Source organism: Staurois parvus, unplaced genomic scaffold (genome assembly GCF_062004578.1).
Source record: "Staurois parvus isolate SC_StPar_1 unplaced genomic scaffold, SC_StPar_1.0 ptg000136l, whole genome shotgun sequence".
Classification (NCBI taxonomy): Eukaryota; Metazoa; Chordata; class Amphibia; order Anura; family Ranidae; genus Staurois; species Staurois parvus.
This window is the reverse complement of record NW_028317932.1, coordinates 8,736,775-8,762,598: the sequence shown is the minus strand read 5'-3', so window position 1 is coordinate 8,762,598 and position 25,824 is coordinate 8,736,775. Positions and strand designations below refer to the sequence as shown.

General features: G+C 40.3%; 1 protein-coding gene across 1 annotated transcript in view; it reads left to right on the top strand.

Annotated features, from left to right (window-relative positions):
* The window catches only part of ITGB8 (integrin subunit beta 8), a 243,644-nt gene that overhangs the window by 156,800 nt on the left and 61,020 nt on the right, over positions 1 to 25,824 (top strand). The window contains exons 6-10 of the mRNA XM_089673165.1: positions 2,068 to 2,226; positions 3,661 to 3,756; positions 3,838 to 3,927; positions 6,768 to 6,902; positions 23,776 to 24,184. Of these exons, the coding sequence (XP_089529291.1) occupies positions 2,068 to 2,226; positions 3,661 to 3,756; positions 3,838 to 3,927; positions 6,768 to 6,902; positions 23,776 to 24,184 (889 nt within the window). The remainder of the gene's footprint in view (positions 1 to 2,067; positions 2,227 to 3,660; positions 3,757 to 3,837; positions 3,928 to 6,767; positions 6,903 to 23,775; positions 24,185 to 25,824) is intronic.

Here is a 25,824-nt window from a genome sequence, read left to right as displayed (position 1 = left end):
TAGAAATGTAATTTCCTGCTAGTGTGATTGTAAGGGATTTCCGGCAAGAAGAATCGTGATCAGAAATGCGCATGCGCATAGGAATTTCGGCAGAAGAATTGCCGGCTGTGCGCATGCATGCAGGAATGCACGATCGTGCACGTGCATACGCAAGGCGAAGATTGGCGCCAGACGGCCTATTTAAGAAGTGCCTCTGCTCATGTTCAGTGCTGACTGGTCTTCAGCTCCCCCCGTGTCCTGCTTGTTCCTGTACGATTCCTCCATTACCGACCCTGCTTGTTCCTGACCCGACTTCGATTACTCTCCTGATACTGGTTCCTGACTTCGGCTCTGCTCCTGACCTTGGCTTTTCCTTCTGATTCCGTACCGTGCTGCCCGACTGTTGATGACTCTGGCTATTCCATGACTCTGCTCCTGTCTATTGTTATCACTACCTGCCTTGCTCTGCTGCACGCCTGGCAATCTACAAAACCTGCTCTGCCTATTACTACGGTGCCCAAATCAGAGGATCATCAGCCTTTCAAGGTCATCATCTGCAAGAGCTGCAAACAACTACCACTGGCGCTCTTGTCCCCCTGGTCCCCAGACTCCCTCTGTTCCAACTTCAGCGGGGTCAGGGCTAGTGAGACAAGTGAGGCTGACCTCGTCAATTCAGTCTCCCATCATTGGCTGACTGGTACTGCAACAGAAGCAGCACCTGTTTACATCTAATTTCTAGAATGTGCATCTTCCATTGGAATGATTGATACAGTATGTAGGGACTGCAGAGAGCTGATAACAAGTCAAATTCAGGTACCTAGGGTTCATGTACATGGAGCATTTGAAAAACTCTTCTGAACAATGGAAACGGACTGCTGGAAAACGTAGGTTAAAAAACGTCAGTTTAGTCACGTTTGCATAACACGTTTAGCCGTGTTTATGCACATTTGTGTTTAGAAGGGTTTTTATTAGATAACCTCAGAATGCCCAGAATGCACTGAAAAATAGTAAATTCACTAAAAAAGTCTACTAAAATATCTCATGAGTTATTTTATCAAGTCATGTGGTATTTTAGTATTGCAAAGCCTGCATTAATATTTCAGCTGTCAATGGGGTTCCCAGACCCTTATCCAAGCATGCAGCCTGGCAGGTCAGGAAACCATACCAGGCCACATGCCCTCAACAAGGGGGGGGGGACGTGCTTTGGGGTATGAGTATGGGGTACATTATACCGCTATCCATTCACAAAAAAAAAGCTGTAGTGTGAAAAAAGACAGGAGACATTCTTTGACAAGTCCTTTAATAAAAGAATGTCCCCCATGACAGCTGAAACATGATGCGTGCCACTAAAATTCCGCATAACTTGATAAAATCATGTGATATTTTAGCAGCCTTTTTTAGTGGATTTTTTTTGTTGTTGTTAATGAGCTTTGCAGCATGCTTTTTGGAATTGGTTTGAGATGCTTCTGGGATCATTCAGAATGATTGCAGTTGCATTTGATCTGCTTTTGACCTGCTTTTGAACGCCTTCAAGTTGCTTTGCATTACCAGAGGCTTTTCTGGGAAGGATGCGGTTCTGATGCAAACAAGAGCCCATCTACATTGGAGCTTTAACTTCTTCCCGACCGCCCTATAGGGGCGCACACATGCTCCCTACCCACGCTGCTATTGGCTTCTTGGCATGTTGTTTTTTTTTTTTTCAAAATTGTCGGTATTTTTTTGTTTATAGCTCAAGTACCACCAAAAGAAAGCTCTATTTGTGGGGGAAAAAATGACATAAATTTCATGTATGTGCAGTGTTGCATGACTGCGCATTTGTCAGTTAAAGTAACGCAGTGCCGTATTGCAAAAAATGGCCTGGTCAGGAAGGGGGGTAAATCCTTTAGAGGGCAAGTGGTTAAAGGACCGCTCTTGAAAAAAATGTTTGTAATATGCTAATTGCACGTGGATAAATGAAAATGACCTGATTAACGTGTCTAGGGTAGTATCCATATCACACTTCTTATTATTTGGTATTTGAAGATATATATATACACTGTGAAAATCTTAATTGATCAACTCAGTGATGTGTTTGACTTTATGTTTCAGAAAGATATTGGCTGGAGAAAGGAAGCAAAACGTTTGATTATCTTGATGACGGATCAGACTTCTCATTTAGCACTTGACAGCAAGTTAGCAGGCATAGTCACTCCAAATGATGGCAACTGTCACCTCAAAGACAATGTTTACACCAGAGCAACAGATATGGTGAGGATACAGAAATATTTGTGTTTATTGATATTTCATTGTTGCAAAGGAAAAGTATTCATAGCAATCAATAACAGGTAACATTATAGTTTTTAGGATATATGTTTAAAAGAATTCAACTTCAAATGGAACACAGGGATTTATTTATAAAAATTTTCTATCTAGCTGTCAAGAATATTCACTGTAATTTGCCTAATATGTTTTTTTCCTGTAATCCTCAGCTCCATCTAGATATTTCCAGAAAATGCCACATTATGGCCACTAGATAGAACTGACGGTCATAGGAAATAAATGTATTATGCAAATTTCAGTGATTTTTCACAACAGCTGAGCAAATGCTTGTGACATTTATCCAGCATTTAAAAAAAAAAATAGACCTGTAGTGTTTTGTCACATTTTTCTTTATGTATTAGTTAAGTTGAGGACTAAAATATAATTTTTTACAGAATTCACAAGGACTATCACCAGTTATTGTGACAAGGTTTCAATAAACCCCCTGTGTAGCCAGTGGCAAAAGCCAACAACAGGAGAGTTAGGCTACGTTCACACTAGCATTGTGTGCAGGCGGCAGAGAGGCGTTTGGGAAGCGTTTTTACCGCTTCCCAAATGCCTCAGGACAATTCTGCACATTGCAGCACATGGTGCTGTTCTAATGGGAGCATTAGCGTCACGTCGCGGCAAAACGTACGCCTCTGGTCGAGTCAGGAGGCGTTGAAGCCTCCTATTCTAGTCTATGGTGCCGGCGTTTGCGGTGTGGTTGCGACGCGGTTGCGGGTCGTTTGCGAAGCAGTAACACCATTTAAACTTCATTATAGGCGTTTGTGGGGCGTTTTTAATGCTCAATGAACGCTTGGCAACCGCCGCTAAACCTCGCATGCAGCGTTTGCGGAGCATTAAAAAACGCTCCGCAAACGCCGGACCAACGCTTGCCAAACGCTATAGGGGCGTTTGGCAAGCGTTGGTAAAACAGTCAAGTGTGAACGAGCCCTTAGATGGTAGAATTTTGGAAGCTCACAGCAAAGACACAGTAGCTGTCTGTACTTCCTTTACTGGGTTTAGTAAATATAGTTTTTAGGTGACATGACTGATATCCAGGAATCACTGCCACAGTCGCTGTTCCTGATTTGACATCTGTGCGGGTGAGGTTTTGTGTGGGTCCCTGGACGCAGACAGTGTGGGTTCAGAGACCCACACAGATGCCATTTTGGGAGCAGCAACTGTATCTGTGCAACTGCTGCATCCCAATTGACATGAATGGGACAGAATACCTGTACATCCCATGCAGACAAAACACAGCCCTCACACAGATGTACACTAAAGAATGCCCATGTGAACGAGGCCTAATTCTTATTTTAAAGGCATTGTTACTCTTGTTTATGTTCATATCTGTTTGCAAAATAGTTCCAATTTAGTAACATGTTTTTCTCTCCACAGGAACACCCATCACTGGGCATGCTTGGCCAAAGATTAGTTGACAACCATATTTATGGAATATTTGCTGTACGGGGAAACGCATTTGATTGGTACAAGGTAGCACCATCCTAAAGTGATCACTCTAGTTTATTATTTCATTTAACTTTCTAAGCTTCATTTTCCATTTTACTTCTGCAGGACCTCATGCCCTTGCTGCCAGGGACAATAGCCAAGCAATTTGATGCCACTGCCTCTGACATCAATAATTTGGTGGTTGAGGCTTATAAGGTCAGTGTTTTCAACAGACAGGTTGTTCATCAATACCTTTGTGAAACATTTAGTTTATGAGTGTTTTAGTTCATTTCTTGTGCCTCCAGGTAATTTATCCTTACAAACATTTTTAGGTGCTGTATTGATGAACGACTTCCAATTTTTTTATGACTGTGTGACATATCTATCTGTCATTATTGTTAATGAATCTTAAAAAGATTAAAGCTGGTCTCTAGGTAAACATATACAGATGAATACTTACTGTACTGTGTATGGAAGCTGTTTACCTTTCAAAGGATTTTAATTTCGGTCCATGCAGTTTTGAGATTTATACAGCCCTGCCACAATACAAAGCAAGGCATATGACAGCAGTTTCTCTATTACAGTTAAAGCTCCATTCACATGGGTGTCATCCATTCAGTTATATTTTTTCAATGAAATAACAGAGTAGGTTTATATCAGTTTTTACATCTGTTTTCAGTTCAGTTTACATCTGTTTTTTCAACCACTATTTACATCCGCGCGCCAGCGTCTTGACAACCAGGACTCATCCCTGCTGTCAGCCAGGAATGTAAGCAAAGGAGCCTGTCAGTGAAAACAATAAGTGGGCCCACAGATCCCACCCCCCCATGTGAATGAGTATAGGGTACATAGTACCTCTATTCATTCACCAAGAAAATGACAAATGCAAATACAAACACAAAACAATTCCTTTACAAAAAAAAAAAAAAATGTTATCTTTAAATTTCCCACCATGTAAGGCCGTCATCAATCAAGTCATCCAGCATTGTAGGTCTATGTCATTCACGATGAACGATGGCCACCAACCCGCACAAAAAGAAAAAAAGACGCCGACACTCAACCTCCCCCATAGCTACTAATGTAAACAAATAGGTAGGGTCACCCTGATGAGGTCATTGATGTCACCCAAGTGACCCTACCTCTATATACTTTAGCGGCATGGACTCAGATCCACATCTGATTGTGTAGCTTGCTTAGAAAGGAATGACATCTCTGGTCTACCCAACCACACCAACCAGTATGGAAAAAAAAAAGCTGACACTCGACTGATCCCATTGCTTTCTAGCACCGAATGACAGCTCCGCTAACCCCGCCACTAAAGTAAACAATGAATCGAGGGTCATCCGGTGACGTCATTGACCAAATATGGATATGTCCATATATGGTCAATGATGTCACCAGGTGACCCCAGATGGCGGGGGGAAGCAGAGCTGTCATTCGGCATGGATAAGCAACAGGATTGGTCGGGTGTCAGTGGGTGGTTTTATTTCTTTCTTGCTGGTCAGCAGTCATCGTTTATCATGAATGACATTGACCTACATCGCTGGACGACATGATTGACAATGGATGTATATTAGGGGATATTTTTTTTTCTAATAAAGTACTCACATAGGGATGGGCATGATCTGGGGGCCCCAGATTCTGATAAGCTCCCAACCCGTAGACTCACACAACCACCGTGCCAGGGTTGTGGGACAGTGGCCCTTGTCATCATGAACATAGGGACAAGGTGCTATGCTGGGGAGAAGGGGGATCTGGAAAGGTGCAAGGTGCCCTCCCTTCCCAATGTGGCTTGGTATGGTTTGGTGGGGGCGCATGCTCGTTCTTCCCCTTTACTGGCCTGTCAGGCATCCTGCTGGGATATGGATCTGGTTTGAATTCTGAGGGGGATTTGTAAACACGTTTTTGACATGGGTTTCCCCCTAAAATCCACCTAAGGACCTGGTATAGATTTTGGGGGGACCCTACATATTTTTGTTTGTTTGGTGTAGGGTACCTCTTAAAATCTATACCAGACCCTTATTTGAGCAATAAAAAGTCATACTTCCTTAAAAATAGAACTGAATGGAACAGATAAAAACATACCTCATCTTTTTACATCAGATGCTCATCTCTTTATATTCATTATCCCATAGAGATGCATTGCTGTCCGTTTTTCATCCTTCAGAACGTCCATGTGTAAGAGGCCTAAAGTATACTTTAAAAGAATTTATAAAATTAAAGATCAACACAAAGAATATGATTTACCATCAGTGTGAGGTGTCCCTTGTATATTTGTGTCCTGGTTTAATAGAAATCCTGCTCGTCCATCTCCCCACCCCTGCTGCTGTAATCTTCTGATACAGAGTGGGTTAATATCAAAAGTACCTGACTATGATGCCCACCCTTTCCATCCAGCTCCACCATTCATAGATGCTGTTCTACATGAATGAACATAATTTATGGAGGACAAAGGGATGATTGCCTTTAGCTCTATATTTTTTTTAGTGTGTGGGCCAGAGGAGCCCTTCCCCTGAGTATAAGCAATATTGAGACCTTGATTTATGGGAAGGTGGCGCTGCCTGAGCTCCAGGTCAGGGCTGAAATCAAAGCCTTAGCTCAGAATGAGATGGGAAAGAGGGTCTCTTCAAGTGCAAAAGACAGGTCTACCTATAATGGGTAACATTAGTTATTACTATTTTTATTATTATTATTACAGGTACTTACAGTATATAGCGCCGTCAGTTACATATGAATTGAAATTATTTTTGACATTTTCACTTTCAAGAAACACAAAAATCACTTTAGTAGTCTAAAGGAATGCTGAAAAAATATATTTCCATAGAACCTGCATCTGCTATTTGCAGTAAAGTTTCTCCCCAGCAAGTTTTTGTTCCTACTACAGAAGTGTATTAATATGCAGCTTGTGAGCAGAGCTTACAGTACATTCTTTATGGATAGGAAACAATTCATCTATTCAGCTAAACTTACACAAATAGTCTTTTCATGTTTCTGCAGAAAGAGGAGATTTATTTTTCTAAATAAAATTTAGGATGAACTTTGATGTGTTCTTCCAGGCGCTTGTCTCAGAGGTGAAGATTCAAGTGTATAATACCATGAAGGGTATTTCTGTAAATATCACTGCTATCTGTCCGGATGGGAGTAGACATTCTGGAGTGGAGGGATGTCACAATGTAAAAAATAATGATAAGGTATGTTACAGCCTGGATATCCTTCACAACTGTGAACATCAATAACATCTGCGTGTTTTAATAGTCTGCAGTATATGTGCCGTATTCATCTCTGTTGACAGTTTATAATTTTCTTATTTTAAAGTGAGTATTCTTTTTATGCATAATTATTCTACTGCTAGACATAAAGCGGAGTTCCACTCAAAAGCGGAAGCTCTGCTTATTTGCCTCCTCCCCCCCTCCACTGCCATTTTTGGCACCTTTTGGGGGGGGAGGGGTGCCTGGTTTTGGCAGGTACCCGCTCCCACTTCCGACTCAGTTCACCGCGGCAAAGAGACCCGGACGTTCGGCCCCTCCTTGCTCCCGCCATCTCCTAGGAACATTTGCAGGTCCCAGGAGACTGTCAGACCAATCAGGAGGCGTGGTGCGACTCGTGCATGCGCAGTGGGCACCCGGCTGTGAAGCCGCAAGCTGTCACAGCTTGGTGCCTACAGTAGAGATGCTGGCGCCATCCAGGACAGAAGGAGAGAAGGGACTGTGCGGGTGAGTACATCGCTGGACCCCAGGACAGGTAAGTGTGTGTTTATTAAACATCAGCTGCTACAGTTTTTGTAGTTGCTGACTTTTAATAAACACAAAAACGGCTGAAACTCCACTTTAAGGGACTACCTGATTTTTGGCAGTCGTATCTAGCTACTGTTGCATGTGTGTGCCACTCAGTCTATTTATCTTTATGGCTGGTCCTCACTCATGTGGAATAATTCAGTCATAGGAATAATTGGCCCACGTGAGGAGCATGTATACTAGGAGCTGGATTTGGCTCTTCTTTTTGCAAAGACTATGTATTACTAAGCAGGGCTGCATAGTGAGTGCCATTTTAGGCAGCATTGTACTGTTTATACATTCTACAATTTTCTTGTTCAGTTTCCTTTAGATTTACCATCAACTATGTAGTGCAAGGGCTTGCTTGATTGCGTACAAATTGAGAGTGTTTAGGTTTGACCTCATATTATATAGTTTTGGTAGATCTAAAGGAAAATTGTGGAAGAAAATTGTATAACATGTGGCCAGCATTATGACTGCATTTTGCCCCCAGTGGTGTGGAAATGACACCTTGGGCTCAGATCAAGTTATTTAATAATTGTGGCCATCATTCATTACCAGAGAGGACCAGCAGCTTGAGGTGGAGCAGAGTCTGAAAGGGACAATGTCAATGTGAAGTTGTATATTGCAGAGAGCCTTTGCTAATTTTATACTTTTTAAAAACACCAGGGCAATCTATTTTTAAGTTATTGACTTAAAGTGGTTTTAAAGGATGAGTTTATTTTACCACAATGCATTCTCTGCATTAAGGTAAAAAACCTGTAGTGCAGCTTCCCCCGTTAGCCCCCCCTTCTATTTACCTGAGCCCGATCTCAGTCCAGCTCTGTGCACATTAACAGCGTCTCTCTCGGCTCTCTCCCTCCTCATAGATTCAGAGACTGGCTCTCGTTGCTGTCAATCATAGCCCGTGTCTATGGACACCCAGGGGCTGATTTACTAAAAGAGGAGAGTGCAGCTCTGCATAGCAACCAATCAGCTTCCAGGTTTTTGTGTCAAAGTTTAATTAACCAAGCTGACGTTAGAAGGTGATTGGCTATCATGCACAGCTGCACCAGATTTTGCACACTCCAGTTTTAATAACTCAACCCTACAGAATCAGCTCGGAAGCAAGCCAGCACAAGTGCCACATAGCAAGCAGTTTGTTACGGCGGGCACTCGGTGGAGGGGAAAGGCCAGGAGCACTATATATATATATATATATATATATATATGGGTTTACAATCATTTTAGGATGGAAATTATATTTAGAGTAACCCTTTGTGTTTTTTTACCGCAAAGCTCCGGCCAGCATCTTTAGAACCTGGAGAACTCCTGAACTTGAGGCACTTGATATGCTAATATTACTTTTTGCAGGGAAAGTTGAGGAGTGGCATTGCCTCCACCACCTGCTGCTATGCAATATTGGTTGTTCAATAAATGAATGGCATTGGTGTGCAGTAGGAAGTTGCAGAAACCAGGCCAGCAAGATTGACCTATCAGAACAGCCAGGGTTTAAGGCAGGAGTGTCCAATCTGCAGCCCAAGGGCCGCATGCACCCCATTATGGCTATGAGTGTGGGCCAATACAAAATCATAAACTAACATAAAAATGTTTTTTGGGGGTTTTTTTTTTGTAAAAATGCATTTATACCTAGTGAACACATGCGGCCAAAGAAAACGTTGACATTGTCTCTTCACTCGACTTTTATAAGTTTTATGTTCCTCAAAAAAATATCCCACTCTTCACAATCACCTTATTCATGTCATCAGCTTTTGGCAGCACCTATATTTGTGAGCAGCTATTTTCAAGGATGAAGCACACAAAGGGAAATATTAGAACCAAAATATTGAATGAGCACCTTGAGAATTCATTGAGAATTGCTCCCCAGATATCGATGTGTTAGTTTATCAAAAACAGTGTCAAATATCACACCAGTATGATGTTGCCCTCTTTTACTTTTAAAATAAAAAAATATTCCAAAAAAAAAATAAAGTTCTTTTACTCAGATATGTTCACTATCTGTATCAGTGATCATTAACTTGTGGTCTGCCCGTCTTTTTTCTGCTCATCAGCTATCCCTATTGTTGGTGTATTTTATACATGTGACCCAAAACAATTCCTCTTTTTCCAATGTGGCCCAGGAAAGCAAAAAGGCTGGACACCCCTGGTTTAAGGGATTTCTGGAGACCAGAAGATGCTGGTCAAAGTTATATGCAGAAAGTTGAGGGTGTCTAAAATGCATCACACCTACTAAATTACACTGCTGTAGCAAAAGAGAGGTTTGCTTTAAAGTATTAGTACACATTTTAAAAAAAATCTATATTTGTCTTCCCCTTGACTTCTGTAGTTATAAGCAAAAGTAGTACTTCCAAAAGGAACCCTTAGGAACACTGTTTAACCTACCCACACTGAACCTGCATAGCACATCTGCTAACATAGGGATGTGGGACTGGTCATAGGGAGTAATGGCCAGTCTACCAAGTTCCCATTTTCATAAAAGAAGTTGTCTTTTAATAGGTGCAATGAACATGGTACTTTCAGAGGCTAGGATGCTAGAAATGGGCAGTTTGTAGAAGGAAGTTAACAACATTTTGGGTGAACACATAAACAAGGGAGATCACAAAAACTTTAATTTCGTCTTGATGACAGCAGCCTTAAAGCAAACATGTCAGCTTATTCTTAGGCAGGACTCTTACTTTTAAAAGTTTAAAATAGTTAACAGGTTTGCTTTCATTTTCAACCACAGAACATTGACATGACACAGCTGTAAATCTCGTTTATTTTCTTGTATATTGTCCGGTGTTACTAGGAAGCATATATTCTAGCATTACTGCAAATTATTGTTGGTCCCTACTGTTCATACACATAGACATTAACAGAACAAAGCAAAACTAGAATGATATATTGAAGGTTAAGGGGAATTTGCTATGGATACTACAAAAATATACAAAAAGTGAAAAGCCACACTAAAAGGTTATAATTAGTTTTTGTTTGGCAAGTCGAAACAGTGTTTACATTAAAAGTAAGAACTCATTTTCCTTTTAATGCAATGGTTACGTGATGTTTAGCTTAGAAAAAAATATTCTTTTCAATTTTTTTTTATATAATTGTAAATGAAAACAGCACTTATTCCTTGTCTAACAATCATTTTGTGGAAAATGCATTTATGTGTCTATCTGCTCCATGTATTCAATGTCTCAGTTTCTTAGAAAAACAAAGGCTGACGTTCTTTGTGGACAGTTCAAAAAATTAGCCTCACCTATAAAACTGTACGTGGTGCAGTTGGCCCTTGTTTGACCTGAACATCTGTTATGGGAAATGATTGCACAAATGGCAGATTAAAAGTGTCAAAGGCTTCCATCTGCACTTTCCACCTTCAGTTAAATTTTTCATCATTACACACTGTTGCCAAATTTTCTGAATGTGTCCCAGCTCTAGCTCTAGTTAATGTTTTGAAGGTTTTATTGATTTCTTCACTGTAGTAAAAACATGGACACATCTTTAGATATCTTCTTTTTGGGTTTCTTTGATTGTACCTGAAGAACTCATCCATAGTAATTTTCTTTTTGGCTTTGGTTTCTGTCAGTGAAACTCTAATCTCAAAGGTATACCTATATTTGTGATTTGTCAGAATAGACTGAGATCTACAAGTAATTTTTTGGGTCCATAGATGTGTTATTTCATCCTGAAGTTTACCAAGAACCATACTTTTTGGGGGAAATTTCTGAACAATAGAAATCTGAGAACTGGGTTTTAGAAAAATGGCTAATGTACCATTGGGATTCCACTGGGATTATCCCTATTATACACAATCCTATTTTGCTGCTTTGTTTAGTTTCTTTTTCTCTTCTATTTCATTTATTACTGTTCTATGGACCTGCCTCATACTTAGTGATGTCATAAAAATGTTAAGTTTATTCTGAAGCAATTATCATGTCTCCAAAAGACTGACTGTTGCCAAATTTTCTGACTGTGTCCCAACTTTAGCTCTAGATAATAACGGAACTCTAATCTCAAAGGTATACCTATATTTGTGAGTTGTGAAAATAACTTGAGATCTACAAGTAATTTTTTGGGTCCATAGATGTTTTCTATTCTGAAGTTTACTAAGAACTTTTTTGGTGGGATTTAAGAACAATGGCAAACTGACAAATGTGTTTCCAAAAAATTGGCCAATGTACCACTGGGATTCCACTGGGATTCTCCCTATTGTACACCATTATATTTTGTCCCTCTGTTTAATTTATTTCCTCTGCTGTTTCATTTATTACTGTTATATGGACCTGTCCCATACTTAGTGATGGCCATAAAAATTTTTTTAGTGTATTGTGAAGCTGTTATCATGTCTCCAAAAGACTGACAGGGAAAATTCTGAGCAGAGACAAAGGACTCATAAGCAGGTGAAACAATGGAGGAAGGAGAGACTAAGGTAGGCCATAGATGATGCAATTTTCTTTCCTGCAACCACGAGTTGCAGGAAAGAAAATTGCTCGATTCTCCCATTAACACAGTCAGTGTTGATGGGGGAATCCCTCCTGCGGAGCTATTGTGTTCCCTCAGAGGGGAGGAGCCGTACCTTCAGGGAGAACGCAGTGATTATTGCTAGTTGCTGTAGCCACTGGCAACAGTCACATGTTTAAAATCTGATATGCTGGTTGTACCCAAGTTGATTGATGGGTCAACTTGGGTTCAATCAGCCTGCACCTAGATGGATTGGTTAATCTCTGAACCAGCCAAGATTCGATACATCTATTGCTGGCTTTATACTACCTTTATATTTAAAAGATCATGCATGCATGATCAAATAGCTTTGAGAACAGCTGTCTGCCCAGAATCCTTGAGAACATCTGTCTGCTCAGAATAGCTAGATTGGTCAACTGCTGTCTTAGGCTTTTGTTTTTTTGTCCAAAAATCTGCCCAAATTAAAACTGCACTGTAGGCATTCATTATAGACAAAGATGGCAGCTTAATCACAGGCACTATAAGTAGGCATGTTCTATCTGTACTGTTGTAGTCCACCACCCCAAAGTGCCACAGTAGGCTTCTTAATTTCAAGGTAAAGGGGAAATGGACATATTAACTTCTGTTTTCCACTAAGGAGTGCTAGGTGCCTGAACAGCCTATCACCAGACCCAAGCATTACAACATATGGTGGAAGTATGCCTATGAAAATGCTGCTTGTAGAAAACATGGAGTTGATTTACTAAAGGCAAATAAGCTGTTTGCTTTGCAAGGAAATTTGCATTTTGCAAGAGAATTCATCCTTATTTTATGAGAATGAGGGGAGCTTTGCTGAATTCCATCGTTCAGTAATTTGCAAGCAAAAATACTGTTGTTCTTTCCCTTGCATGTGGTTGGGTATTCTTTGCACAGTGAATTTTTCCAGTGTCACAAAATATGTGATGATGTCTCTTCCCAACTGTGAAGCAGTCTCTCCAAATAAATGTGATTCAGTTCTTTTCGACTCAGTCGTGAAACCACCATCACACAAAATATTTTCATTTACTCCTTCCCAAATCGTGAACTCCTCCATTCAAAGTTGAAACTACACTCACGAGCTTGTTTGTCTCTCTAATTACAGGAAGGCAAAAGTGCTCTGTATATCAGTTCTCGGGGCTGCATGCACTCTTCCCACTTCTTCAGATGTCCTAGCAAATGTAAAAGGTGTCTTCCTCTGAAACCCACTCCACCACTCTTCTTTATGTATCATACAGTCACAAATTTAACCACCAAATGATAATTAGAGAGATTGCACAAGGTGTAAAATCCAACTAAATTTATTAAACACATATAAATAAAATCATGATTTTAGTGCACATCAGCACTATCTAATACAGTCTGAATGCACAGATGCGAATACATCTCTTTCCCCGGCTTCCTCCCTGCAGCTCATCCATACACCTAAGTATAGTAGTAGAACTTTCAGAGGGCTCCATTGGTGCTCTGGGGAGAAGATTAACTTTTACAGCAGAAGTATGAGATAGGATCATACGGTTACTGCTATCTAGTTAAAGCCTACATTACAGAGAGCTGGAACTATGAGCAGATACTTGGAAGTGCCTCCTACTGTAAACAATAGATAGGTTAATAACTTTATAATCAGCACAGGTTTGCTTTAAAAAGCACTCTGTGTGTAGTCACACTGCAAACTGTATGCTCACAATGATGAACAGGGCTGTAGGCCCGCCAAACTCCACATACTTATATGCCCTAAATATTTTAAACTTTATAAATAGTGCATTGTTGGTTACTACAATCTATGAAAACATTGTCTTGCTGAAAGGTGTTGCAAATTTCCGTGTCAGAAATGAAAGCACACCAGACACGGTCTGTACCAGCTGGCTAGCCACATGCTATTGTTATGTCCCGACAGCTGTCCAGGGATGGACAGCAGTTTTCTAATACACTTTAATCATTTCCTAAGAAGAAAAGTGAAACAGGAATGGTAATAGTTCTCCTTTACTGGGTTTAACTAGATTTTGCACTGGTGCGTGATGAATGTCCTTACTTAAATTAGTCGCTAAACACACCTCATGTAAAAGTCTCTTTGTATGTTATAGAAGATATTGGGCATCAAGAACCAAAAGCAATTCGTAAGAATTCTTGTCTCAAAATGTTCAAAAATTATATTTTAGTTTTTGAGGTTGCTGGCAATGGTAAATGACACCTCCTGGTTTCTTAAGCCTATTAGGATATTATCACCAGTGAAGTTCATATCTGGATCTGCCATTTATGCAACTACAGTGGCCACTATAACACAGAACAATGATGTTACACTTCACTGCTGAACTGAAATGTAAAGCCCAACTTTAGGATATTTGAAAATTCTTCTTTGCTGTGGGACTACACCTGTACTGCAAGGGTTAACTGATCATTTAGTCTGGGAGAGAGCAAGGCAAGTCATAGATGAATGCATTTTCTTTCCTTCCGCTACCGGTGGAAGGGAAAAAAAATTGTTTGAATCCCCCATCAACACAGACATTGTTCATGGGAGAATGCTTCCCACAGTGGAATTGTACCAGCAAAGGAGGGGGGGGGGGCACAGGAAGCCTGGAGAACACAAAGATTACTGCCAACGGCTATAGCCAATGGCAGTAATCACATGTTGAAAGTCCAACAGACTTGTTGTACCCAATAGGCCTGCCCATAGATGAATTGAAACTCGTCCGGTCCCTGCTGATCCGGCTGAGATTCAATCCATATATGGCCTTCTTAAAGCACAGTAGACTATCCCTCAGAGTCATCATGTCCAGTGCTAGGCAGTGGACATTGTATTGGTCTTGATTACATCGGAACCTTAGACTGGTGGAGCATGGGAGAGAAGACACTGCAGGGACCAGTCCAGCAGTGCAGAGAATTAGGTAAGTAGATTTTTTTTATCCTAGACCTAAACAAGCAAATAACCCTTGCAGTGCAGGCACAGTCCCACTGCAAGGGATACATTTTAGGTTTTCTAGAGTTGGACTTTAACAAAACCCATTTTCAAGACAGCAACACAGTTTTCAAATCTTTGTGAGGTTCATGGGTAAGACTCAAACTAGTGAGTGTAAATCTCAGCACATGGCTCCTTCAAGACATATAGGAAGCTGCTGTGCACTGGTTCCCGCCCAAATATAAATTACATGTTTTGGACAATTCAGCTTTAAAGTCAAACTGTCAAAAAAGGAAATTTCAACCTGCTTTCTGACTCTTCTTAAGCAATATGCTTTTATTAAAAAATTAGTCACTGACCAAACTGAAGTTACTTTAATTTTGCTTTCACTTCTATGGAGACCTCAAATTGGGCATACATTATGCCTACATGCAATGCCAAGGCCCACCCACCTACTGCTCCTCTTTGCAAAGAGTGCCTTGATTTCAATGCACACTTATCAGACAGAGGGTCGATGGGTGTGTAGGGGTTGTGACAATCGTGGCGTCAGACCCCAGACCTTCTCACCAAACTCGTGACAGAAGGACTAGCCAATCTAAAACTGCGCTGTCACGTGCGTAACAATGCCATGCCCAGCTGAACCCTGCACAAAGATTTTCCAGCTAATGGACCACAACCTGTGTGATGGCAGCCTGGGAGCGATTGTTACTGGGTTAGGTTAATTACGCAATTAACCCTTCACACTGCCACCACCTCCATTTTGTACAGAGAAAGAGGAAACTCGGCAATATCAGCAATAACACTATGATGTTTGCATAAGCGTCGGTATACCACTGTCACCGCAGGCATAGATATACTGAAGTTTAAAACACACACACAGTAGCGCTTTTCAGAGGCAGGGATTCTTAGTTTGCAATAAAGAGCTTTAGAAACCGTGCAACACTTTCAGAAAGTAAGATTTATTACTAAAAGGTCAAAAGGGTGCAATAAAAATATTTACAGAAAAAGATGTAGCCTATATATATATATATATATATATAATAAATATACAGAGAACAATAGCACAGCAAAGAGATAACAGAAAGAAGTTTAGAGGGATAAAGTACTTGCTGTCAGCCTTGGGTTAAGCAGATCAGGCTTCAGAGCCAAAAGGGTTTTATCTCCCAAAGTTAGTTCCAATGTTAAAAGGGAGATTCTCAACTTCAACTCAGCTTAACTTCAAGCATCACAGCCTTTATCTAGGAACTCAGCAGGGTGTCTCCCTGAAGCAGAGAACCAATCGCCTCATTTGGGCGGGTGTGGCAGGCGGAGACCAAAGCTTCGACCAAAAATCCCTCATAGCTTATATTATGGTTCATAACTTACCCTGGATACATATAACATTCTATCCACGAGTAGATTAATACGCAGAATCTTCTGCTGAACGTCTACAATTGAAATATGAGATACCTGCTTGGATGGTTAAGGAGATATAATTTTCTGCTCTCCTGTATATGCCAGCTAGGGGTGTCATATACCAGTTGACTTGTTTTAAAGTGAGGCGTCCGAATATGCGCTCCATGTTTATATAATTATGTCCTATTTGAAGATATAAAATTATATGGAAAAGTGAGTTTTTAAATGTAAGTCTGTTTTTACAACTACCTGGAATGTCTTTGAAGCTCCGTGAGGGCTGGTTTATGGTTTTACGATCCCTTCTCCAGCAAGAGTCTTGCAGACATAGGGCATAGGGGGACCAGCTAGTAAAGTTTATAGCCATGACGCCCTCCCAATGAGTTTGCTGCCTGTGATCTCTGTTATCATCCAGACCACATGTCACTCAACAAAGAGGGAGGGGAGATATCGGAGGAATCTCTGTGTGCATGATTGCTGCAGGGGTTATAGCCTAAGTCAAGGCTTTCATAGTACAGTTACAGTAACCTAGTACAAGGCACATATGAGTCTTTTATGGCATAAAAGATGATAGGTTTAGGTAGAGTGGAAGGGAGATCCATGTTTAGGTCATATCTCTTTTTCCGCTCTCTCTCCCATCTTTCATCCCCTGTCTATCTCCATGTATATACAGTATATAACTGCCAGACCAAAATTCTGATTTCTTATTTTTTTGTCTTGGTTCCCCTTGATTTTAAGCCGCGAACACTACATTGTAGAACACGTTGTTTTACCCTTCAAGTACATATACTTTGTTCAAATCATGTAGCTTTTTTTTCCAGTTTTACCGCATGTCCAGTTTTCATTTCTGGAACCAAAACTAAGCAATTCAGTGAAAAGAATATTTCTAGACAGATTGATTTAAGTTTAAATTCCCATGTGCTACACTGCCAAAAGGACAAAGTGTGACTGAGCAAAGGCTTTATGTGGTATAGTATGTACTTTTCCCTTAGCCATGAAAAATGTTAGTAGTTCAAGATGCTCTTTAGGAGGTCCATCTTCTCCATTGTGTACATTCTTATTACATTGCACCCATAACTCCCCATTGTCCCTCATTTGGGGATACTATCTATTTTTTAACCATTTACCTCCATCTCTTTCCTCTTCAGTTGTCCTTTATCTTGTTCTGTAGTATAAACCTCTGAACAAATGTACTGTTTAACTACTAAAAATGGTAAAAGAGCAGAGTGGTGCTGTGCCTCCCTGTCCCTCCACCCCCGGATCCACTTCCAGCCCTATCTGTGTGTTCCCTCTCCATCCTGTATGTCCGGTCCTTTCTCCCTCTTTGGCACCTCCTCTTTCTCACAAACCCCCCCCTTTTTTTCCCATCTGGGAAATACTCAGGGCCCTTCCTCATGATTTTTTTTTTGTTTATTTTCACTTACCCCACCATGAGCATAATATTTCACAATATTTTAGTGGTCCCAGGTTTGATGGGATCAAATTTGCCTTGTACAATGAAAAGTGTTGATTCAGACCTTGTGTATTTCAAGTTCATTGCCCTGCATTTCCAGTATGCTTGGCATTATTCCAGTTTCTGACGTAGACAATTTGTATCTAGTCTAATGTTATTAGTTTCTGAAACATTATTGACATGTTGTGCCCCAGTGCGCTAGTAGTGGTTTCTTGCTGAGCTTTTGTTCACGCTTGTGGTGATAATGGTTTTATGGTTCTTCTTTGCAATGCACAATGTCCAAATAAAGAATTACAAAAAAAAGAAGACAGTATAATGAAAAAATGATGGTGAAAAGAAAAAGCACTTTTATGTTTAATCGTTTTTTGCTTATGAATTCTTTGTCTCAATTAGCTAAATGAGCTAAAAGGTGTCCCTTCTTTCTCCTTCCAGAAAGTTGGGAGGTGTGTTATATTTTTAGAAGCAAAATAGTCTATTTATTACATCTGCAGGAAATGGAAATTAATTGTATTGGCCTTCAGCCAAAAATAAAATAGGGAAATATTTTTGAGTGGGAGTTTCTAGTTTTGATCAGAAGAGAGAAGGATTAAAACCATTTGCATGTTTTTCTGTTTTCTGGGACTCCGTTAGACTGATTTATCCTCACTTCCCGTTCTGCTGATAACGGTTGCACCAGCCAGGAAGTGAAGACTGGAATAAAAATCTGACAGTTTGTCAAGCCTTTTCATACTCTGTTATAGAAAAGCATTTTTATTCTGTCTGTGTGGTTGTTAGAATTCCCCTTACTTCCTGTCTAGAAAAACATAGTCACCAAAACGGAATTTAAGGGGACATTTCTTTAACAGAGTCCTAACTAATCGCAGTAAAAACCTGAAAGGACGTCTGGCTCCTCCCTTCTCTACCCAAAACTAATAAAAGTTTTAGCTGGACATATACTTTAATAGGATTATGATTGGATATGACTTTAAGTAACAGCTTACGGACTCTTGCTTGCCTAAAAACTCAACATTTATAGGCATACAGGCATTTTTTTTTTTTTACTGATCTACAGTATATGCAGTCTGTTGTTTTCATGTAAATATGCCCTGCATAAAGATGTGTCAGTATTTTATGCATGTATGTGCATATGTGTGCAAATACACACTTAAAATGTAAATTTGAGGTTACAATTCCATTCTGGAAGCTAGAATTTATTTTACTAAATACACACAAATATGCACAAATTTGTGCAAAAATAATCATAATAATGATGTTCAAACATCAGTACTGTGTGCAGGCACCCTAAAAGTCCCACTGCATTTGTGACTTAAGTTAGGCATTGTCCAAGTTAGGATATTGTCAAAACATTATTCATGCTCAAGTGTAGCTTTGCATGCATCATTAATTTTGTCAGAGTATATGTAAAGCCTTTTTCCATTTTCAGTAAAGTAGGGAATAGATAAATCAAAATATTTTTCTTTACTTCCTGTCCTGTACACACCAAAAATCTCTCCAACGTTCTGAAACTCTCCTCTCTCTCTCTTCCTCATTTGTTACAAGCACAAGTGTTTCCACTGAAAGATTCTCATCCTATCTCTGATCTGGTAATTACTCATAGTATTTTTTACATAGTGAGGTTGAAAAAGACACTAGTCCACCCAACAGAGGGAAAAAAACCCCATATACACAATTCTATACCCACAGTTGATCCAGAGGAAGGCAAAAAAAACAATAAGGCATGATCCAGTTTGCTCCAGTGGAGGAGAAAAATTCCTTCCTGATCCCCTGGGAGGCAGTCGGATATTCCCTGGATCAATAACCTCTTTTGTTATTACCTCTAAATACTAGTATTGTTTATACAGTTGCAAGAAAAAGTATGTGAACCCCTTGGGATTACGTGGAGTTTTGCATGAATTGGGCATAAAATGTGCTCTGAACGTCATCTAAGTCACAACAATAGAAGAACACAGTCTGCTGAACATAATACTACACAAACATTAGATGTTGCCATGGTTTAATTGCACATAACATTTAAACATTCACATTGCAGGGAGGAAAAAGTATGTGAACCTTTGGACTTAATAACTGGTTGACCCTCCTTTGGCAGCAATAACCTCAACCAAACGTTTCCTGTAGTTGCAGATCAGACCTGCACAACGATCTGGAGTAATTTTGGACCACTCCTCTTCACAAAACTGTTTCAGTGTAGCAATATTCTTGGGATGTCTGGTGTGAATCGCTCTCTTAAGGTCATGCCACATCATTTCAATCTGGTTGAGGTCAGGACTCTGACTGGGCCACTCCAGAAGGCGTATTCTGTGCTGTTGCAGCCATTGTTTTGTTAAATTACTTGTATGCTTTGGGTCATTGTCCTGTTGCATCACCCATCCTCTGCGGAGCTTCAGTTGGCGGACAGATGGTCGTACGTTTTCCTGCAAAACGTCTTGATAAACTCTGGAATTCATTTTCCCATCAATGACAACAATCCATCCAGGCCCTGAGGCAGCAAAGCAGCCCCAAACCATGAGGCTCCCTCTGCCATGTTTTACAGTGGGGATGAGGTTTTGATGTTGGTGTGCTGTGCCTTTTTTTCTACACACATAGTGTTGTGTGTTCTTCCCAAACAACTCAATCTTGGTTTCATCTATCCACAGTATATTTTGCCAGTAGTGCTGTGGAACATCCAGGTGCTCCTTTGCAAACCTCAAACGTGCTGCAATATTCTTTTTGGACAGCAATGGCTTCCTCCGTGGTGTCCTCCCATGTACTCCATTCTTGTTTAATGTTTTCCTGATTGTAGATGTGTCAACAAAAATGTTAGCATGTGCCAGAGATTTCTGTAGGTCTTTAGCTGACACTCTGGGATTCTTCTTTACCTCATGCAGCATTCTGCGCTGTGCTCTTGCAGTCATTTTTACAGGACAACCACGCCTAGGGAGAGTAGCAACAGTGCTAAACTTTCTCCATTTGTAGACAGTCTGTCTTACCGTGGACACATGAACATCAAGGCTTTTGGAGATACTTTTGTAACCCTTTCCAGCTTCATGCAAGTCAACAATTCTCGATCGTAGGTCTTCTGAGAGCTCTTTTCTGCAAGGCATAGTTCACATCAGACCGTGCTTCTTGAAACCAGTAACCCAAAACAGGTGTGTGTTTTTTAAGGGCAGGACAGCTGTCAGCAACACATCCAATATTCCAATATCATCACACTGATTGGAGTCAAGGTTGGCTCTCCCAGCTGGCTCCAATTAGCTCTGGGAGAAGTCATTAAGCTAGGGCCTCACATACTTTTTCCTCCCTGCACTGTGAATGTTTACATGTTATGTGCAATTAAACCATGGCCACATCTAATGTTTGTGTAGTATTATGTTCACCAGACTGTGTTCTTCTATTGTTGTGACTTAGATGACGTTCAGAGCACATTTTATGCCCAATTCATGCAAAACTCCACGTAATCCCAAGGGGTTCACATACTTTTTCTTGCAACTGTATTTTGTGCATTTAGGAATGCATCCAGCTCTTTTTTAAAACAATCTACTGAGCTGGCCAGAATCAGTTCTTGAGGAAGTCTATTCCACATTTTCACATCTCTGACTGTGAAAAGGCCTTTCTGTATTTGGAGATTAAATCTCTTTTCCACCAGACGTAAAGCGTGCCCCCTTGTCCTCTGTAATGACCTGAAAGTGAATAACTCTACACCAAGTTCACTATATGGACCACTTATGTATTTATCATAGCTGAGCTCATCCATGCCTCTTATCAGTTTGGTCGTTCTTCTCTGCACTTTCTCCAGTTCTTTTTGTGAACTGGTGCCCAAAACTGAACTGCATATTCTAGATGAGGTGTATTGATTTGTACAGGGGCAAAAACTCAAAATTGCTCACCAGGAGAATTAGAGAGTGAATCTCCACTGCAGGGACACAGACAACAAAAAAACCTGACAGATGTAAAACCTCCTAAAGTATAACTAAAGGCAACTTTTTTTTTGTTTTGGATGGAGTGGAGAGGGATTAGAGCACTTGTCAGTTTTTATTGCTGTCTGTGACCCTGTTGAGGTGATTCACCCTCTCTTTGTCCTGTTTACCATTGTCATTGAAAGTTAAAGTAAAAGAAAATCCCAAATTTTGGGTTGTTCCCAGAAAAGTAAAAGAGAGGAAATCTTCCAATGGGGACACTAGTTCTGGTGACCTGGGGGTTCCCAAAGAATTTCCTTAATTTGCAGGGATTTCCTCTCACTTTCTGTTTGGCTATTAGACAGGAAGTGAAGGGAAATCCCTGCAATAGAACCTAGGTGGTGAAAAAAAATCTGACAGGTATAACCCTCCCTTGCTCTATCCAAAATAAAAAAAAAAGTTTTTGATGGTCTTTAAAGAAATAATATAACAAACATATTATAATTACCTGCTCTGTGCAGTAGTTTTGCACATAGCTGCCCTGGTCCTCTTCTTTTCTGGTCCCCGCAGGCACTGCTGACTACTTCCTCTCGAGCAGTGCCCCCAGAGAAAGCTGCCTGCCCTGGGGGCACCACTGCATGCTCACTCCTGACCCAATGCTCTATGTGTCCGTATTACACATAGAGCTGTGACTCGGGGCCCACCCCCCCCCCCCACCCCCACACTCACACTTTCACCTCATTGGCTCACTAGTTGTGATTGCCCACTGGCTCCCACTGGTGTCTCAGCCAATGAGGGGGGAGAGTCCCCATACAGCCGAGGCTATTGTGCACATCGCTAGATTGGAGGGGGCTCAGGTAAGGTTTGGGGGGCTGGGGGGGACCGCTGCACACAGAAGTTTTTTTACATTTATGCATAGAACACATGAACGTAAAAAAACCTTGAGCCTTTGGAACCACTTTAAATAAAATTCCTGTCCACTATATTCAAAGCTAAAAAAAATAGCTTAAAACATATAGTCTGATTTTGCTGGGAATTAGCTTCTCTGCTAGAAATATTTTGAGAAGTGCATTGAGCCTTCTCACTTTACAAAATCTTCTTTTCTTTAGTACTAACAAATATTTATATCTGCTCAGAAAGAGACATTCCATCCAGACAGGTAAAGGTAAAAATACTGAAGAAATAATATGGCTTTATTCCAAAATCTGTGCAAAGTAGACTAAGCATGTCCAAAACTTGGACAAGTAAAAAATTGCAGAGGTTATTTCAGCGAGTAATGTGTTAAAAACAGTGGAACCTGAGATTTAGGCAGCTAAAGTTCCCAGAGGCCACCTGTTATATTAATAGACGGCTTTGGAGGTCGGTGAGATAGAGCATAGTTTGATTTTTATAGGAAAATTCTAAATGATAAATTTCAGTTTTTTATATCTCTAGATCTGCCAGTCCTTTAACAAGGATGGTCACGTCTGCTCCATTGCTTGTTTAAATTTCCAAGCTTTCAGATTTTAAAGTGTTACTAAACCCACAACAGTAAAATCAGTCAGTATGTGCAGTAAAGCATGCTTGTTATACTCACTGTGGAACCTAAGGGGTTAATCCTCTGCATTATGTAAAATCGCTGTTTGATCCTCACTTCTCTGGTCCTCCCCTTCTTCCAGTGCCCCCCTCTTATCTCCTGATAAGACATATTGTGTGGAGTCACTCTGTATATGCTCAGTTTGGTGTGCATTGCTGGAGAGGTTTTCTTTTTTTTGGGGGGGGGAGAGTGCATGTGCACAGGGCCAATCAGCACTGTCCAGACAGAGGTCAGGGGTTCTGCATCCTCCTAGAGCACAATCAAAACTCCTCCTTTAACCAGTGCTCAGCTAGACATTGATAGAAGTCACAAGACTGCTGTAACTGCTGATGAGAAAAGCTATTTAGCAGTTTATATTTACTAAAATAATTGTACTTCTGTGTACTGTGGGAGACCAGATATAGTGAATGCATGGTCTTGAGTTTAGTAACACTTTAATTTACATGGGGGTTTTCACTAAAATTGTCTCTCAGCAGTAAATCACAGGGATTCTATCATCTAAAATAGATTCTTTAGTTCCAGATTTTGCCCAAAGTACCACCTGTTGGTGAAATGTGGTATGACGTGTGCTTATTATAATTGTCATAAAAGTAGAGTACTAGTATTTTCTTCTGATCTGCAACTAATACTGCTATTTTCCTGTTTAGGTTCTATTTAATGTAACAATTACTATGGAAAATTGTGATGTAGAAGGAGGACACAACTACATCATCCTTAAACCCACTGGTTTCAATGAAACCGTAAAAATAAAGATACACAGGACTTGTACATGCCAGTGTAATAGCCCTTTGAGGCAGAAGGAGCAGAAGTGTATAACTGAGGTCCATCCGGACTGCCCTGGAGCTCCTTGCAGTGATGGTAATTGTAGCTCTGGAGAATATGTACATCTATCAGGAACATGTAAGCACTCCCTCACTGAACCCGAGTGCAGTGGTCGGGGAATATGTCTATGTGGAAAATGCTACTGTCATAAAACCAAACTGGGAAAAATATATGGGAAATACTGTGAAATGGATGACTTTTCTTGTCCATACAACCAAGGAAAACTGTGTTCTGGTAAGTAGTTTGTAAATGTTAGAAAATCTATGCTGTTTTTGTTACTTGTTTTCATTATTGCACACTTAGTCACTAAAAGCAGCCATTTCAGTATATTTTTAAGGATGCACTCAACCCACTCATTGTAAACCAATGGCTTCACCATAGCAGGGACCGATTTTATTTTAAAGAATATTTTTAAAAACAGTGGAGAAAACTAAGGACTGAGTTGACAATCCAATGTGTAAGAAATGTTCAGGAAACCTGGAATTCTGTATTTTAAAATAGGGCAATAAAACAAACCCAAATATAGGGCATTAAAACAAACCTGCACTGACAAAATACTGATTTTCTTTAAGTTCATGTAGCACTTCAGACAACAACAGGAGAGAGATCTATGGGGCTATGGGTCTATAGATGATGGGTAAAACTTCTACAACTTGAATTCTAAGATTTCCATTTTTCCTGTGACCATTCCATTGGTGTATTTAGTGCTTATACATCAATCATCCATTACTTTATGACCAATGACAGGTTAAGTGAATAATACTGGTTATATCATTACAATGGCATTTGAAAGTCAAAGGATATGTTAGGCAGCAAGCAAACACCTACCATGAGTCTGTGAGCATCAGAACTGGACCACAGAGCAATCGTAGAAGGTTGGCTGGTCTGATGAATCACATTTTCTTTGACACCATGTGGATGGCCAAGTGCGTGTGTTTTGCTTTCTTAGAGAAGAGATGGCCCCAGGATGCACTATGGGCAAAAAATCAAACCGACATAGGCAGTGTGATGCTTTTGGCAATGTTCTAATTGGTTTGAGGAACAAAATAATGAGTTTTAGGTGTTGACTAGGCCTGTATTCGCCAGATCTCAATCCAATCGAGCAATCTGTGGGATGTGCTGGAAAAACAAGTCCGATCCATGGAGGTCCTACATTACAACTTACAGGACTTAAAAGATCTGCTACTGACAGCTTGGTGCCAGATACCAACTCACACTTTCAGAGGACTATTGGCAGCCATGCCTCATTGGGTCAGGGCTATTTTGGTGGCAAAACAGGGACCTACTCAATATTAAGTGTGTGGTCATAACGTTATGGCTAATCGGTGTATTTGATCTCTAAGGACATTGGGATGTTTGTGGTACATTTGTGCCACTTTTTCCTTGAGGTAATCTGTCACTACTTGAGCTTGCGTTCACATATTGATTATCTTTCAAGATGAAAAATACAAATGCTTCCTGAGCTAATGCGTCTTCTAGGCACAAGTCTATTATGATGAAGCCCAGGTCCATAAAATAATGGTACTTTTTAGCCTGGCTAGTACAAAAAGGACATGCTGTTGGTGTGATTGTTAGGACAAGGATATAAATACAGAATTATGTTTTTATCTTTTGATGAGGATTATCTTTTGCATAGGACTATTTTTCTGAAGAATCCTAACTAAATTAAAACATTTGATTTCAGAATACTCTGAAGCTGCTAGGTTTTTAGCAGGTGGGTAATATACAATATTGTGTTTAGCAGTTCAGTGTATCTCGGAAATATCTTGTTTCAAGAAGGAGATTCTGAAAATGAATCACTCTCTGGATGAACAGTCCTGACCTGTTAACCACAGAGATAATAGCAACACTATGTACTTTGATTATTGGGACTT